The sequence below is a fragment of the Mercurialis annua genome, linkage group LG3, assembly GCF_937616625.2.
Source record: "Mercurialis annua linkage group LG3, ddMerAnnu1.2, whole genome shotgun sequence".
Lineage (NCBI taxonomy): Eukaryota > Viridiplantae > Streptophyta > Magnoliopsida > Malpighiales > Euphorbiaceae > Mercurialis > Mercurialis annua.
The window spans coordinates 72621236-72637753 of NC_065572.1; the positions used below are offsets into that span (position 1 = coordinate 72621236).

General features: G+C 35.8%; 4 protein-coding genes across 6 annotated transcripts; all 4 read right to left on the reverse strand.

Moving 5' to 3' along the window:
• Nucleotides 1-304: 304 nt before the first annotated feature.
• Nucleotides 305-7564, reverse strand: LOC126672104 (pumilio homolog 5). 2 transcript variants are annotated; one of them, XM_050366025.2, is made up of 10 exons: nt 7381-7564; nt 5892-6588; nt 3837-5257; nt 3614-3755; nt 3215-3322; nt 2488-2700; nt 2291-2401; nt 1135-1329; nt 684-855; nt 305-606 (listed from the first exon to the last, which is right to left on the reverse strand). In XM_050366025.2, exons 2-10 carry the CDS (start codon nt 6516-6518, stop codon nt 575-577), a joined length of 3021 nt encoding a protein of 1006 aa, XP_050221982.1. In that variant the 5' UTR covers nt 6519-6588; nt 7381-7564; the 3' UTR covers nt 305-574. The 2 variants fall into 2 exon arrangements, with proteins under 2 accessions (XP_050221982.1, XP_050221979.1); XM_050366022.2 differs by having other exon boundaries at nt 684-858.
• A 1538-nt stretch (nt 7565-9102) lies between these two features.
• Nucleotides 9103-11748, reverse strand: LOC126675244 (uncharacterized). The gene is made up of 4 exons (XM_050369850.2): nt 10823-11748; nt 10020-10421; nt 9721-9926; nt 9103-9627 (listed from the first exon to the last, which is right to left on the reverse strand). Exons 1-4 carry the CDS (start codon nt 11262-11264, stop codon nt 9382-9384), a joined length of 1296 nt encoding a protein of 431 aa, XP_050225807.1. The 5' UTR covers nt 11265-11748; the 3' UTR covers nt 9103-9381.
• A 520-nt stretch (nt 11749-12268) lies between these two features.
• LOC126674109 (uncharacterized) lies at nt 12269-15206 on the reverse strand. 2 transcript variants are annotated; one of them, XM_050368487.1, is made up of 5 exons: nt 14859-15206; nt 13790-14050; nt 13250-13392; nt 12761-12897; nt 12269-12608 (listed from the first exon to the last, which is right to left on the reverse strand). In XM_050368487.1, the coding sequence occupies exons 2-5, from the start codon at nt 14041-14043 to the stop codon at nt 12438-12440; spliced, it is 705 nt and encodes a 234-aa protein (XP_050224444.1). In that variant the 5' UTR covers nt 14044-14050; nt 14859-15206; the 3' UTR covers nt 12269-12437. The 2 variants fall into 2 exon arrangements, with proteins under 2 accessions (XP_050224444.1, XP_050224443.1); XM_050368486.1 differs by having other exon boundaries at nt 12761-12900.
• Nucleotides 15207-15285: 79 nt separating this feature from the next.
• Nucleotides 15286-16163, reverse strand: LOC126674108 (uncharacterized). The gene has a single exon (XM_050368485.1). It carries the CDS (start codon nt 16048-16050, stop codon nt 15340-15342), a length of 711 nt encoding a protein of 236 aa, XP_050224442.1. The 5' UTR covers nt 16051-16163; the 3' UTR covers nt 15286-15339.
• Between the last annotated feature and the right edge of the window lie 355 nt (nt 16164-16518).

Consider the following 16518-nt stretch of genomic DNA (forward strand, 5'->3'; position numbering starts at 1 on the left):
ATTTTTCTTTTCAAATTATAAACATCCAAAGTATTAGTATTTTATTTCTCCAAGAAAATTATCTGAGTGATTATAGTGTCACTTTTTGTGAATTAATTTATTTGACCTAGAGAAATAAAATTTCTAATTTATTCTGAACTGCCTATTAAGATGAAGGGTATTGAACCTAAAATTGATATTAAAATATATCTTTAATAATAATTATTAAACAATTAAAACACAGTATAATTTAAAACATAAAAGAAAATTATTTTCATAATCAGGAAAAAAAAGAACACTGTTCGATTGAACTGAATCATGAGCATAGTATAAAATTTCTTAGTCATGGCATAATCAAATTTCAACAAGCTATAACAACAATAACAATAACATTACACTTTGACCGACCGACCACGGTTATTCCTATACAATTAACATACATATATTCATCACACCCCTACAATCATAAACACAATATATATTTATAATATTAATATACAACTGATTTTCAACCACCCAACCTAATGTCAATATAATATATAATGTACTTTCTTTTCCAAGAGCATAAACAGACGGCTGGACAGAACCGCCACCTTCACTCCACTTCCTCTTCATCGTCTTGGTTTTCTGCATCGTAATAATAACATTTCTAACTAACCATAATGTAAAAATACATAAATCAAAGAATGAAGAAGAATAGCCACCTTCACCGCAAAGTTGCTCAAACCGAGCAACGATATGCTTCCCGTATGTGTATTTCTTCAACGCATGAAGATGAATTCTAATACGATCCAGCAATACTTCTCTCTGTTTCTCATTGCTTATTTCAAGGACCTTTTGAACCACATAGTTTGCAAACTGATCTTTCATCATTGTCTGCTACAACACCACAAACCACACTTCATTAAGCATGTCATCATAATTCCATAACATATTAAGTGAAAACATTTCCTCCATCCTGATTTTACGCTGCTCTCAGATTTTCACATCCTCTACCACAAGGAATAGTAAAAGCAGTCGACTCATATGGAAAAATTAAATTTCCAGCATTTGCTATACCGTGATAATAATAAAAATATTTCCATTTGATTCGAACTTCTAAGAACTAAGGACTGAAGACATGCATCTTACTCAAAACAGGTGTATATAACTCACCAACAAGCGATCATTTTCCTCAAATTTCCCAATGATCTCCTCAATCAAGAGCTCCTGTTCAGCTGGACTTCCATGTTCCATGCACTTCTCAATGACATTTGATGCATATTTATGCTGGCTCATTTGCACGATTTTTCCAGTCAGCTTGCTGATTATTTGGCTCCTTTCGTAGGGCTTACCCCTCTCTAAAACATGCTGCGAGCAGTATATAGTGGTTCAATTAATCCAGGCCAGGTATATGTAGTAGAAGCACGAGGAAAAAATAAAGACTAATCGGAGAAGTACTAAAGATTCTAGGCTGACACGAAATTTTTCCGGAGAAGCATCACATATCACTTAGGCTTACTAGACTAAGCCCAAAAAATAAGAGCCACATATAGAGTCCAGATTGAATAAGTATAGATCATTGCTACTGAACAAGAGAAGTACACATCAGATATGAGGTCCTAAGAAAGGAAAACCTGAAAAAGAATTGCATTGAAACAAACACAAGTTACTCAAGTTCTGGAAATAAACATCTTGACATTTCGGCAAGAGGTTAAGTGATGAAAGGGGTGCACTCGAGAAAATTGTCCAATCTGCTTCACAAGGCCACACAATGGGAGGTTTTGTTCTACCAAAAGAAATTAGAGAAAGAAAGAAAACGGCAAAACCAGCAAAAACAGTTGGGACCATCAAACAACAGGAATGCCAAGAGAACTCATGCAAGAGCTAGATACAAACCATAACTCCAGATTCTAAACATTGTGTTGAAGTGGGAATCCCACATTGGTTATGTGTGTTTAAATATTGGTTGGCCACCTCCACTTAACACCAATTGGTTTTAAGATGGAATCTAACATGGTATCAAAGCCTTGTCCATTCACGCAATTTGAATTTGGCCCGGCCCACGTAAGATGCGTGAGGGGGGGATTGATTGCTCGGCCCGGACACGCTATGCATGAGGGGGAGTGTTGAAGTGGGAATCCCACATTGGTTATGTGTGTGAATGAACATGTGTTTAAATATTGGTTGGGCACCTCCACTTAACACCAATTGGTTTTAAGATGGAATCTAACACATTGATTTGACCGAGACAAAAAGGTTAGGGTGGCTAGTCACATAATATATTTTGATGAGTAATCAATGAAGCAGCACAAAGGGAAAGCATACTGACCTGGGTGACATAGTTGCCATATTGGTCTTGAGCAAGGAGGTACGCAGATTCCAAGATTTCATCTACTATACATTGACTTCGAGGATCATCTGAGCAATGCTCCAAAACTCTCTATTGTAAAACAAAAACACAAAGTTTAAAATCAATTCAGTGAAAATAGCATAGGTTTTTTTACCCATCAAACCATGTATTAGTACCTGAATGACACGGCAACCATATGGGTGAGTTGCAAGTGCAGCAACTTGGCCTCGAAAGGCAGAAATAATGAATTCAATGTTTATTGTTGGTACACATTCTATACACTTTTGTATTACATGATTTCCGTTTTGATCATGTACGCATCTCATAACATGCCCATCAAGCTCTTGAACCAGTTGTTTTTTCTGATCAAGCTCAATCACTTCCAGAGCCTAGAATAAGAATTACATGATTACATAAATAGAACTGAACTCGTTCATGCAAACACATAATTTGTATATGTTCAAAACAGAACTACGAGTGCACGCCATTTACTCTATAGCCCAAACAAATAATCCATACAGAAGATAAAAAGGGAGGTAGTGAGGAGGGCGGCTGTGATAGGGTGAAAGAGGGAAGAAGGGTAAACAGTATAAACTGGCTGATATTGCAACAACATCAGACACTAAAGGCACATCTTTGTATAAAACTCAAAAACATATTCTATGGCATATTAAACTCAAGAGAGTTGGTAAACATCTTTGTATAAAACTCTAAAATATATTCTATGGCATATTAGACTCAGGAGAGTTGGTAGATTGAGTAAGAAAAATGCACAACTTGCCATACATTTCTGACTACAAAACATTTGCCCAGAACCAAATGCTAAAAAGGAGTTCATTAGCACAACCATCGGAAATATATTTCATTTCACCCCATGAATTGCTAAAAAGCATCATGTCTTACCTTTTGTATCACCCGACAACCATACATCTGCAAACTTAACTGCAACATCTGTCCAGAAAGTTTATCTGCAAGATCCTTTCTTTGTCCAGGACTTCCATACTCAAAAAACTGTAACACAAATATCAAGTAACACTCAGTGTGAGTAAAAAAGTTCAAGAATCCAAATCCATTAACCATGTCATCGATAGATGTATTTGATATTCAAAGATTTGAATACAATGAAACATCTTTTGCTCCCTTCTTTATTGATTAAATTTATTTAAAATTCAAATTCATTTAAAATTCTTATAAATAAAAGATAGCTTTCATCTTCCCTGTTCAATTTTTACTCTTTGTTTTTAAGAATTTGGCAAGTGCTAAGTGCTAACCATTAAAAGCAGGCAAGTTATATAGGCATACCTTTTGAATGACATAGTTCCCGAAAACATCTGTCATTAGTTTTGAGGCATGAGGAAGTACTTCTCTAAAAACTGACACCTTCTCCTCGACACTACAATGTTCCAGCTTCTGCTGAATAAATCGACTCCCATGCTGATCAACACTGAAGTTAAACATGAAATAATATTATTCTAATGTTGGAAGTGATAATTGCATTAGAGACAAGCTCAGTATAGAACACTGCCTGAATTCAACTATATGCCCTGCTATATCAGAGAGTTCAAATTTTCGAGCATTGCTTGATTTTAGTTCTTCGAGAAAATAATGTCTCTTGGGCTCATCATAGTTGTTTACTCCTCTCTGTCCTTGACCCCCAGGATATATTCCTTGATTTCTATTCGGTGTCTGAGGAAATCTTGTATCACTGCGCCGACCAAAATGATTGACTCTGCTTACAGGAGATGATGGAAGTATCGGACTGGCAAGCGGTGCAGTTGGGAATTGGGTCATGATATCCATACTTGGAGGACCACCATAATAACTACCACCAGTGATTCCCACTTTTCCGGAATTTGGCATGCTTACACTTCCATTTGTCAGATGCTGAAGTTTCTGTCCTTCCCTAAAAGCAGCAAAAGATGAATCCTCCTGTTGAAAAGAATCAATCTGGCTCCCAGGTGCACCACTTGAAGCCAAACGGTTCTGCTGAAGTGTAGCACCGTATGCGTCTCCAAAAGGATGTTGAAAGTATTGCATAAAAAGTGGATTCATGAAAGGAGGTTGAAACATCAATCCCTGTTGACCGTAGATTTTTCCTAGGTGTTGCAGACCACCTAAATGTGGAATGTTTTCTCCAGCTGAAGAACTAGTAGCTCGACTGTCAAAGCTTGGACCAGAAGCACCAAATGGTACATGAAGGGCACCATGAGAAGGATAGCCATTCATGAATGGAGGAAGATATGCAGAGCCCAAAGCATATCCACCCATGCTATATTGCGGAGAATACAAACTAGATGGCTGAAAATTAGGGTAAAAAGCAGTCCCACCTGTCATATAGGCTGCTGTTGATGCATAGGAAGGATGGTTAAGTGCAGGAGAATGCAATGATTGCTGGATGTCAATAGAGAGCCTATGGTGGTCATAGGACAGGGTTTCCAAGCTGTTGTGTGATTGAGTCATGCCCTGAGAGATCATTTGAACCTGGACTCCTTCAGCCTGATGTGAATGGCCTTGTTGAACAGATTGATGATTATGTGGGGCATTCATACCATAAGATTGCTGCTCTTCTTGTTTGTTTCTCATTCTAGATTCTGTTTGAGCAATATCTGACTGAAGAGCGCCTCTAAATGAGGTATTACCCTCCAAAGAAGTATTTTTAGTAGTTGTACCATCTTTATTATGTGCAGGCTTCTCATCAAGAGATGGTGAGCTTGCAAAAGGGGCAACTGTATGATGATTATCAGATATTAGCCTGATTGCATCTACCTCTAAAGGAAATGTATCAACACAAACATCAGAAGAGCCTGAATTTGATTCAGAAGATTTTGAGATGTTGACAGAGGAGACATTTGATGGAACTGTCTCCAATTCAACTGCTTCCTCTGCTGCATGGCTTGAGGAACGAGACTGGCTAAAAACAGGAGAAGGGGTGCGAGGGAAGTCTTCCTACAAGTCCACGAAGGGGAACATAAATAAGGTAAAGAAACAATTATAAGAAACTAAGAATTTATTTAAAGGTCTCACCTGTGGTACAAATGCCCCCCCGGCTATTGGGGAGGTTAGAGTAATAAGACATCGTTCAGAGAGGTCAGACACGAGTAATATACCATATTATTAAACATAAATATTTATAAATGCAGTGCTCTAGTGTGCTAACTAATTCATGAACTGAATCATAATTGGAAGGACGGGCGCATTTGCACGCAGCCTTCCACTTGCATTTTGCAAAAAAGTTGTCTCCACGCCTGAGGAGCAGATTTACTGCTGCGCCAAGGCTCACCCCTCTAAACTAATAATTTATAAATGAGCTCAGTATGTAAAGGGAAACTTATGGAAATCAAAGCCAGAGTCATGAATATGCATGTGTACGATTTACTTTTAGCTCCAGTTTTATGCCATAATAAAACACTAGTATGCATACGCCTACATATTGAGATACAAATCAAAATATTTATATCTAGATAGATGGAACAGGTTCAAGTAGTACATGCACAGTTGATGGTGTAAATGATCCATCGCCAAGCTCTTTACTGCTGCTACAGTACAATTACTAAATGGTGATGATGAAGAAGCTACATACCTGTATTAGGTCCACCAAACTTTTATGTCGACCAGCCAAAGAAGCTGAGTTTTGTCCAAGGACAGAGGTGGTATTACTTTCTGGAGATTCTGGGGAGGACTTCTCATCCTCTGGTTCTTCCTTGTGAGTTGAAAGTGTGGACACTTGCAAGGATTTATTTCCACTATCATCTACAGAATTTCTCCACTTGTTTCCAAAACCACCAATATGGCGAGCAAGTCGATGACTCTCTCGTGAAATAAGAGGTGGAGGAAGCCTAGGATTCAAGTTGATGTTAGAACTATAATAAGCCAGATAGGCAGGATCAGAGAGCAGTTGTTCCTCAGACATACAATGCTCAAGAGCACTACTTAAACTTTCGATGCTAGAAGTCATGTTAAGGTTTTGTTGAGCTAAAAGGTTTCCAATAGCAGAAAGTGACCCCTCCATACTTGGAGGTGCACTGCCACTTCTACTAGGAACACTATCTGTTTGATCTCTGTGAAATCTATGCTCCTTCACAAGCAAACCCAAGGTGTCTGCAGTCATATGGTTTAATGGCGCCCTAAAGATACCAGCATCCTTAGAAGAGGGCAGATTTCTAGCTCCGCCACTCTCCACCATCCTCATAGGGCTCTCAGTTGCCATCCTTATGCACAGTCCTGTTCTTGACTAACTTTTTCAGATAGAAGACAGATGATCCATAATGGTCCCACTTCTGCATCAAACAAGTCAGATTAAGGCAGACAAAAGGAGAAGAGAGAAAAACAGAACTAAAAGTAAAAGAATCTTACTCCTAAAAGATTAGATCTTCTGTCAAGTACGACATATGTAAAAATCAGAAGAGAAAATATCCAACCAAAGGCTAATCAAAACTTTAAAAGCAATAGTTTTTTTTCATTAACATCCTAATACAATGATTCCCCGGTTCTGAAATTTCGAACCCTAAGCAAACTGAATTTTGACTTTAATCCATCACAACTCATAACAAAGTGTTAGTTCTTTATTATTCCACTATCTAATATGCTTTGACTCAGCATCTTGACAATCCACAAAATTTTGACCACTGAGCTTTACAAACAGAATTCAAAAGAATAATATCATGGAGAAAAGCAGCGCAACTTTGTTGTAGTGGATGATACAGTATTTCTTTATATCTGCCTCTAAAAATGATCATTATAACCAAATTCTTATCTGAACAGTGAACACTAAACTCCACAGCAGTATGAGCAATTAATAGTTCAAGAAACAAAAAAAAAAAGAACCCTAATACACTTGAACAGTGATTGCAATGCAACAGCATTAAAAAAAGACGGCAAAAACAGGCAGGTTCACTTAAAAAGCACACAAATGAAGTAACAGACGACCAAAAACAAACAAACAACAAAATTCCGATGGAAAATAACCGGCGAACAATCAAAATAAATGATCATGGAAAATAAAGAAACAAAGTCAGACATAAGGTCATGCGTATGTGTGTGCAATTAATAATAATAAAAAAATAAAGTACCAGGTGAAGTGCAAAAAGTAAACAACCGTCAGCCGGAGCTTGAATACAGCTTACAGAGGCGGAAACCGACGACGATGAGAATCGGAGGGTTTTAGGTAAAGGAATAAGAGAAGTTTGAAGAGAGAAAGAAAACAAGAGGTTGAGTTAAAGATTTTATAATCCAGCGGAACCGTAGCTTACTTCACTTTCAGCTCTTTTCTTCAATTTTTTAAAATATTTTTTGTTCGCTAATTCTTAATTTCAATTAATTAATTTATAATAGTGATTAATTAATTTAATTGTTGCAAGACAAAAATAGTGCTCCGGTGAACGAGTCATTGAGTTTGGGGTATTTTGGTCTTATGGGTCAAAAGGTAGCCTAGTCGGAAACGAAGCGACTGACACGTGTTTTCTAACAACTCTTTTGAAATAAAAGGCAATGACATGTGTGCTAAAGTGACATCAGGTGAGTTTTGTCCTTGTTAGTTTAAGGCTGTGTTTGGATGTATGTACTTTCTATTCCATTTCCGATTTGGGTTAATTATGTAATTTACCTTATCTGTATCCTCGACCACAACGAATTATAAAGCTTCCAGGAAATGGATGATTTAATTCGGTCTAGAAGAGTAAGGGTAAATTAGTAAATGGGTAATTGAATAGTTACAATATTATTTGTTAATAAAATAGAAATTTCCTTCAAAAATGAAATTAGTGTGAAAGAAAAGCTAACAAAAGCGTATGGATAAAGCAAAAAAAATGAAATGGGCTAATGGGTACCATAATTTGGGTCGTTGACCATCCGCTTCATAAGTTTATTTTGTCTTATTTTTCTTTTATAATTTCCTTTTTTAATTCTAGATTTTCAGAAATAAAAAGTGGAAAATACATTTTTATTTTTTGTCTTAGATTTTTAATTATGTTAATGAGTTTACTTTTGTCTTATAAAATTATTATTTTTAATTATAATAAACTACATATATTAAAATTTTAGAGAGCATCACAAAAAAAAGTATCATTTATACATTATGCTTATACTTTAATAACATTATAAAATTAAGATTAAAAAATACACATGTAGGTATTGTTAATATATTACAGATACAATTATTATTAATTATGATACACGTATTCAAGTCACACATAATTATAGTTATTTAAATTTAATCTGAAAAATAAATTTAAGAATGAAAAAAGTAAGTAGAAATATCTTTATTCCTCAAATGATTTTGTACGATTTAACCGATTTTATGAATTTTTTTTTCCTCAAGTTTTAGACGAAAATCGAACACTTTGATTTTGAGTTGAACTGTCGAGTTCAACTGGTAAAATACTATACAACTCATATAAGCAGATCCAAAAATGAAATTTGTGGATGGGGAAATCCTTTGCTAACTGCCAACGACAAGCCTCTCCATCTTAAGTGGGCTCTCCTTCGAATCTCTTTTATGCTTAGGGGGGATTCATACTCTATTACTCATATTTAAATTTTGCAAAGATGGCAAAAAACTCGCTTGACCAGTCAACTAAAATTTTAAAACCAATTGTTGAAGAATTAATTTCAAAAATAAATTATTTTTTCATCTCAAAATAATAATAGTGTCATTTTTATTTTATTTTTTTAATTCATCAAATTTCATTAAATCGAATATAAACAGTTACATTTATAAGAAATTCGAGAAAATTCGAAAATTAAACCCGATGAAATGATATAAAACAGACAACGTGCTGCTAGATTCGCAGATCTACTTACAAAAATAATGGTGATTTATATTTCAAATTACCAAAATTAAAATTGTGCTAAAATTATGAAAGACACAACAATTTACACAATTCTAATAGATAAATCAGATTTAGACAGATACCTTTTTTTTTCAGCTTCCCTCCATAAAAATGGAAGGTACATCATCAACAGTCCTCTGTTCATACTATTTCCCAGAGGACAACTCTATCATATAGTAGTCAAATTTAGATATCAGTCTCTAAAATTAAATCAAGACTGCTTCATCTTCTCTACACATCTACTTAACAAGGAAACAGAATGGGACATGGATCTCTTTGCAGCTTCCCATCGCGTAAATCTAGCTTTTTCATCTTTTCTTCGCACCATATCAACTGATCTTTACCGATCCTCGACATTCTTAAAACTCTGCTCAACATTTTCACATCTATTAGACCTAACAGCACCTCTACATCCTCGTACCGTTGAGGCCATCCTTTCTTTTTCCAAGCTCTACTCTTTTTACACAGCTCCTTCAGCTTCATCCTTTTCTGCAATTCAATTCAACATTTTTATATCATGCTCCATTCCGTTTTAATACAACATTGAAAATGTGCTGGAACATTCTTTTAATCGACACTTACTTTGTCGAGTGAAGATTGAATCAGTTGCAGAGGGGTTGTTATTTGACTCTGATTTCCGAATAAACTCATAACTTTGCTTCCTTTTCTTTTATCCATCTTCAAGAAAAGTTGGAACGTGAGGATCGCAGTCTCCATTACTCTCATAAAATCCGGGGCGAGAACCACTGAATCAGACTCCAACTCCCCTGTCTCTTTCTTATCTGAACCTGAAATGATTCGTAAACAAAATTAAACTTAGCACAAAGAACATATAAAAAGTCCAATATCTTCCGTCCCATGAGGAATATAAAATTATATACCTTTCCCATTCGGGACCTGGAGCAGCCGGGGTAAAACATTCCTTGCACGAGCGTAAATTTCTACTCTAAAACCTTCCTCAAAAGGTTCATTTTCAATAAATCTTTGTAATAAGACTTGGAACTGCTGAAATTGCTGAGCACTGTGATTGTAACACGTTGAGCTTTCAGGCTGGCACGAGATTTTGTGACACAGTTGAGTGTATTGGCAGTGAAGTGCCTCCCAGGTCAAGCAAACTTGAGCTACATATGCTGTTTCAAGATCCTGATATGGATCATTCTGTGGCTGCTGCAGATGCTCTGTTTCATCTTCAGGTTCTTCAATCTTTTTCAGAGAAAGGCAACTGAACGGGGACGCTAGCTTCTTCGATGCAGATTTTGGCGATGGAGTCATAGGCGTAATCACTGCAATAAAAATCGTTCTGCTTTAACATCAGATAGTAGAAACATAATTTTGACATGTTGATCCAAATATAACATACACAGTCGATAAGAAAACTTACCGGGACAAAACATTTCCAATACAATGTGAAATTGTGAATTCAGATTGATACAAAAAATAACAAACTAAACCAGAAGAAATGAACAGAACTTGCTTCTTTAGTGTTGAATGTGACCCTTATTTTATGAAATTTCTTCATACAAACAGATTTCAGATCCCCTCCTAAACAATACTAGGCAATGTAAGAATCAAGATACACAAATTTCAATGCACTAACCATCTACTAAACAATTTCTGAAACAATAAGCATAAAGATTAACATAACAAAGCAAACAACTAATGCAAAATCGAGTGATTGTTTTACCAGCTTCATTGAGGTGCTGCACCATAATTCGATCAAAGAACAGCATTCTTTCACAGTACTTATCATACACAGCATCAAAACCACTCCACCATTTCCTCCCCTCAGCTTCCACATCTCTCCATTCACAAGAGCTCGTCTCACCTTCAACCTCCTCATCACCCTCCTCATCCTCCTCAAGGCATGACTCTTCCTCAGGTATCAGCACCATAAAACTATTCCTTCTTAATTCTTTCAGCCTCTTCTTCACCTCATTGGTTATAAAATCATCATCATCATCCTCAGCTTCAGTTTCAGATACAGGATCAACAGACTTATCAACCACATTGCCACCACTCTCCTCTATAACTTCATCTGGCTGAGGCACAGGCTTATCAACCTCTGAATCCTTCTCTGGGTCTGGTTTATGAGCTTTTCTGAACTTTTTTACTTTGAAAAAATCCATCTTCACCAAAACTCAAAAAGATCCAAGCTTTTTTTAGCAATCAAAGGGTGGCATTTGGGGAAGAAATAAGAACCCTAGAAAGTTAAAGTTTTTTACTTTTTAAAAAATAAAAAAGAACAGAACAGAGTTGATCTAGGGTTTCCTTAATAATAATAAAAAAAGGATGAGGAAGAGAATTAGTAGTCAAACGGGAGTGACTTGAAAATAAAAGGGTATAAAACTAATGAAAAAAAGTGGTTAAATTTGCATGTTTATGATCAAAAGTTGGCATAATTTTTTATATATTAAGATGGTGAGTAAAGGTGGTAAGTTGTGTTGATGAAAATAACAAAGGGGGAGCAATTAAAAAATAAGATGCAGAGCAAGATAGATTTAGAGGGAGCACGGAGGCCGATGAGAGGAGGTGGAAGAGGACAGGGGAGAGGGAATATTGTCAGGAGAAAGCAAAGCTAACACATTTCCCCCTGCCAAACCCACTCAAGTGTCCTAGTTTTGTGCTATTTCTGCTTTTTTATTGTCCTTTTGTATTTACTCTGTATTTCACTCACTGATGTGACCCTTTTTCTTTCCATTGCTGTTTTGAAATTAAAAAAAAAGTGTTTACTTTTTTTTAATAATTTTCTTTTTTGAAATTCATCATAAACACCTTTTCTTTTTTTTCATTTGAAATAAAATGAAAGTTCGTGATTTTAAATGACAACTTTTAAAGGTCATGATTAAAATAAAACTTCGTGTAAAGTTCTTGATTTTTTTAGAAATTAACTACTATATTTGAATTTAATATTCTAGCACATTCACATAAATCGATACTGTTCGGATCGAAAAAGTATATCTATTTCTAAATAAGTACACATCACTAGCAGGACTACACAAATTGCCATCCCCTATCTTTATGGGCTTGATGTACTGTTCCAAACCCAAACCAGATTTCTTCATTTTCAATAAAGTTGAGAGCCTGTAAATGAAAATTATCCTAAGAGTTGCTGCTTGACTTAAGAAAAACATGCTGGAAAGGTATTATCCATTCAATTAATGTCAACAAAACTGCTGAAAGTGAAAGGAACAGAAGCAAACAATATGCTTACAATTCTTTTTCTGCTATTTACCAAGCACTACATTATACAGAAAAGTACAATTATGTGTACATTACACTGTGTGGTCCTGGAAATGATTTTAGTAGTACTCCAACCAAGCTGAGGGTATTCGCTGCAACTTACTCTTTGCACAACACAAAACATCATAATAATCTACATCCTCAAAACAATCCCTGAAATCACTGAAAAGCTTTTCATAAACCCTCCATTGCACTTCTATGGATTTTGTATATGGATAAGGAAGAAATACCTGTACACACCGACTTAACACCGTCAATCTATAGTCTCGCAATATACAAGTATGAACTATACGCTGCATTTCAGACCGTGTTTTTCTTTTCACATATGTGCAATTCATTTCAGAATGTCAAGCAAAAACAAAAAAAACTTTGAACCACTTACATCCCCTTCTAGTGCAAGACGTTTAAGTAAAAGAAATGTGTGATCATTTTCCTTCAAATTGTCAAGAACTGCTAGCCAGATTTGGGAAGCAAGCTCGTGTGCCGCGTCTCTTGATTTCCCACAAGCAATAAATTGATCTGCTATAACACAATTTCATCCAGACTCAGAAACGTATTCATGGCATGCACTTCTGTACAAAACTAACTATTGCTGTTTCATTAATATAAGGATGATTTCATACTAGTTCAGTCTTAGGTCTTAACATTCAAGTTTACTTGCAGAGATGGGATTTGACTAACGAAACCGTATTAAGAAAGCTTCAATTGATACTAATTACATCTACAAGGCATCTCTGCCGCACCAAAAATGTCTCAGGAATTTGGCAGCTATCCACAAGTATCTATATGGAGGAGATCCATACTCAACTTAACTACTTAAGAATGCAAGAGGATTACAGGGACAATATCAAGATGAACGACAAGTGCATACCTATTATTGTTCCATGTAGAATCCCAGAAGGAGAAGATGTTGTGGAAAGTTCAAGCTGCTCTTTTAGAAACCAATAAGCATGGCCCGTAATCTCATCATCCAGTGCAAAGATGTGCTTACTAACATATAAAGCTCTATATCTCCTGAAAGATTAGAATCAGAGTCAGACCATCAAAATGATCATACAATAGAAAAAATTTACTCCCGCAGCAGTGGTCCCACAGAAAGGCTTTTGGTACGAAGGCTCGGAATTGACCCCAGACAAAAATAATTTTGTCAACCTTTCGAGTTGTTGAACATGTTAGTCTAGAGAGTCGAACAAAAACTAAGGATCAGCATAAGAAAAATCATAAATATGACTGCAGTCTCTTGTTATAGGTCTATCAAAGGGCATGTACAGCCTGAAAAACAAAGCCTTGAGCATAGTTTCCATCCGATGGTAATGACTAAAAAGGAGGACAAAATCAAGTCCAACGGAAATTGACAAGACAAGTTGGAAAGAAGAAGAAAAGGAATCGGAAAAGAAGTCACTATACTTGCCTTCTGCTCAACCCTTGAGGTATTGGTCCAGGCCATCTTTTAGCTTGGCCAGCAAAGGGATATGTTCTATTAAGAGCAGCTTGCCACAAGCATTCTCCGCGAAATACATTGGCCCAATGTCTTCTGACACATGATATATGATCCCACTCTGATATGGGAACTCTTATAAAGATTTCTATCAGGAGATGATCAGGAAGCTTCCCAAATGTATTATCAATTGATACTAGAGTGTCATGTTTGGAATCATTTGCCATTGGAAGTCTGCAAAGAATGGCTCAAAATGTTAAAATAAAATGACAAGCAAAAGGAAGACTGACAAAATACAAGAGTGAAATAAAATGAAACATTGCTAAACATTTTTGACATGCGCAACGAAATAAGCATTTCAACAATCTACAGCTTTATAATTAGAATAAATAACTATCGGAATCGGAGGGACAAGCACACTATCAGTACCTCCAATTAATTTAGCAACTAACCTGCTTGTTCTCTAGTTGAAACAGCCATAATGGAATCTACACCTTATAATTTATGAATCGGAAAAGAAAAAATTCAGGAAATAGATACCATCATTCAACTTTAATTTTCTAAAGTCATTTATCTATGCTAATAATTGCATTTTCTGTGCTAGCCTACCTACAACATACCTACAGAAAGAAAAACATTGAAGTTCAACATCCTGATTCCCTATTTGAATACAGGGTTAAGCAAATTCAGCTTCACAAAATCAAACACTCAACGATACATATTTCTACTTATTTACTATTAGTATTTTGAAAGAAAAAAGGCAATTCTATTCAATCCAACCTTAGATGCAATCAAAGTTTATTATTTTCAAACTATATTAATAATAATAAGAGGATTTGTTCAGTTTGATCCAAGATAAGCATATTCGTGCTCACAAGGCCATATATTAGGATGAGAAGTAGTGTTAATCAACATAACCCAGAGCAATATGTAAGTAAAAAGCCCACAGCTTTACAAAAGTGTTCAACTGATAAAAATAAAGAGCTAAAACAGATGATAAACTTAAACAAATATCAGACAGAAGTTGAAGTTAAAAGCTTACAGAGATGGTTGTGTAGGATTCAGGCGGCTGTAAATTCCAATGCTAGAGAGAGAAGCTGAACTGATATAGCTTTATTTTCTTTTGATGTGTTAGTGTATGGCCTTCTTTGCGTCCAAATTTCCCATAGTTTTAAGGATGGTTAGGTGAACTTGGGGTCGCTGTTGTGGGTCTTTCTGTAATTTCTCACTCATATTTGTACTATTCGAATTGAACTAGATTCCAAATCCGCAGTTCAAGAGCCTTGTGGAATCTGTTTTCTTCTCTATACTCCTCTTTGATGTTCAACTAGTAACACGGACATTTCATTCGACAAACGTGTTCTGTTTCGGAAACATTTCAAATACACATTTTGTAACACGAAACTTCAATTTTTATATAAAAATATTCAAAATATATCATTTCGCCGTATCCGTAAATAAAAAAAATCTTGCACAAATCAAATAATCAATTTGTAAAATTAGAAGCAGCAAAATTACAACAATCATTTTTTATAATTATTAAGCACCCTTTTGTAAAGAGCTTCACGTCCAGGGAATGGATTGTTCATCTCTACCACGTCGTCTCCATTCTTCCCATTGACCATTTTACCCTTACTTTCCATCAAAATCCCCAATTTAGCCTTCTTCTTCTCTCCCACCATTTTCACTTTAACTCTCTCTCGTCTCTCCTTCCTTCTCATTTCACTCTCAGTCAAAACCACCTCCTTTAAATCTTCCACTTCCTTAAAACCAGTGGAACAACACGAAGACGACGCCGTTCTTGGAATTCTGCCGCCTTTACTAGTACCCAGTAGCTCAAATTTCACCTTACTCCACCCAGCTTTATCTTCATTATCCCAACCAAATCTCTCACTTAACTCTGATAACTGAGCAGCTGCATTTTCGGTTCTTGATAAAGATCCGCCGTTGTTGCCGTTTAATAGATTCTCGGCGAATTCCCACTCGATTCTGTCTTGGTAAACTGGGTCTTGGAGTACTTGGTCTACTAGCTTTGCCCAGTGCTCGGTGTCGCCGGCGCGGAGATTCTTGGAGACCCATTTGAGATAAGTTGATGGGAGGGCGCCCAGCATTTTGCCGTTGTGTTTGCCGAAGTCTATTACTCTGTCTCTCGCCGGAATTCCGTGTGGTCTGTCGGAGGAGGGTTTGAAAGAGCATGTTATGGTTGGGTACTTCAAAGTGTGGGCGAAATTCATGGAGGGAGGAAACGGAACAAAACTGAAAGTGAAATGTAGATAAGACTTAAGAGTCGGACAGAACCTAAACCTAACGTTATCGTCTTCAGTTTAATGTAGTTAACCAGTAAGCTATAACTTAAATGAAGGGTATGTATCTATTTTCTTTTGGCAAAAAAAAAAATGTATCTATTTTCTTCTCTCTCAAAAAAAAGAATTTTATTTTGTCATTTATTTATAAAAAATTTATTTTCTTTTTTCTGTGAAATGTTTGTAGTCTTTTTTTTTATACATAAAATCTACAAATTCGACTACATATTATTTATTTTATGTCAAATTATCGGATTTAATTTTTAAATTATTCCAAATTTATTACAAATACAACTGTTTTAATATTTCAATTTGATGAGATTGATGAATTAAAAAAAACTTAAATGATAATAATTATATTGAATTTATATACCATTATTTACATTTGTTAGGCGTGAA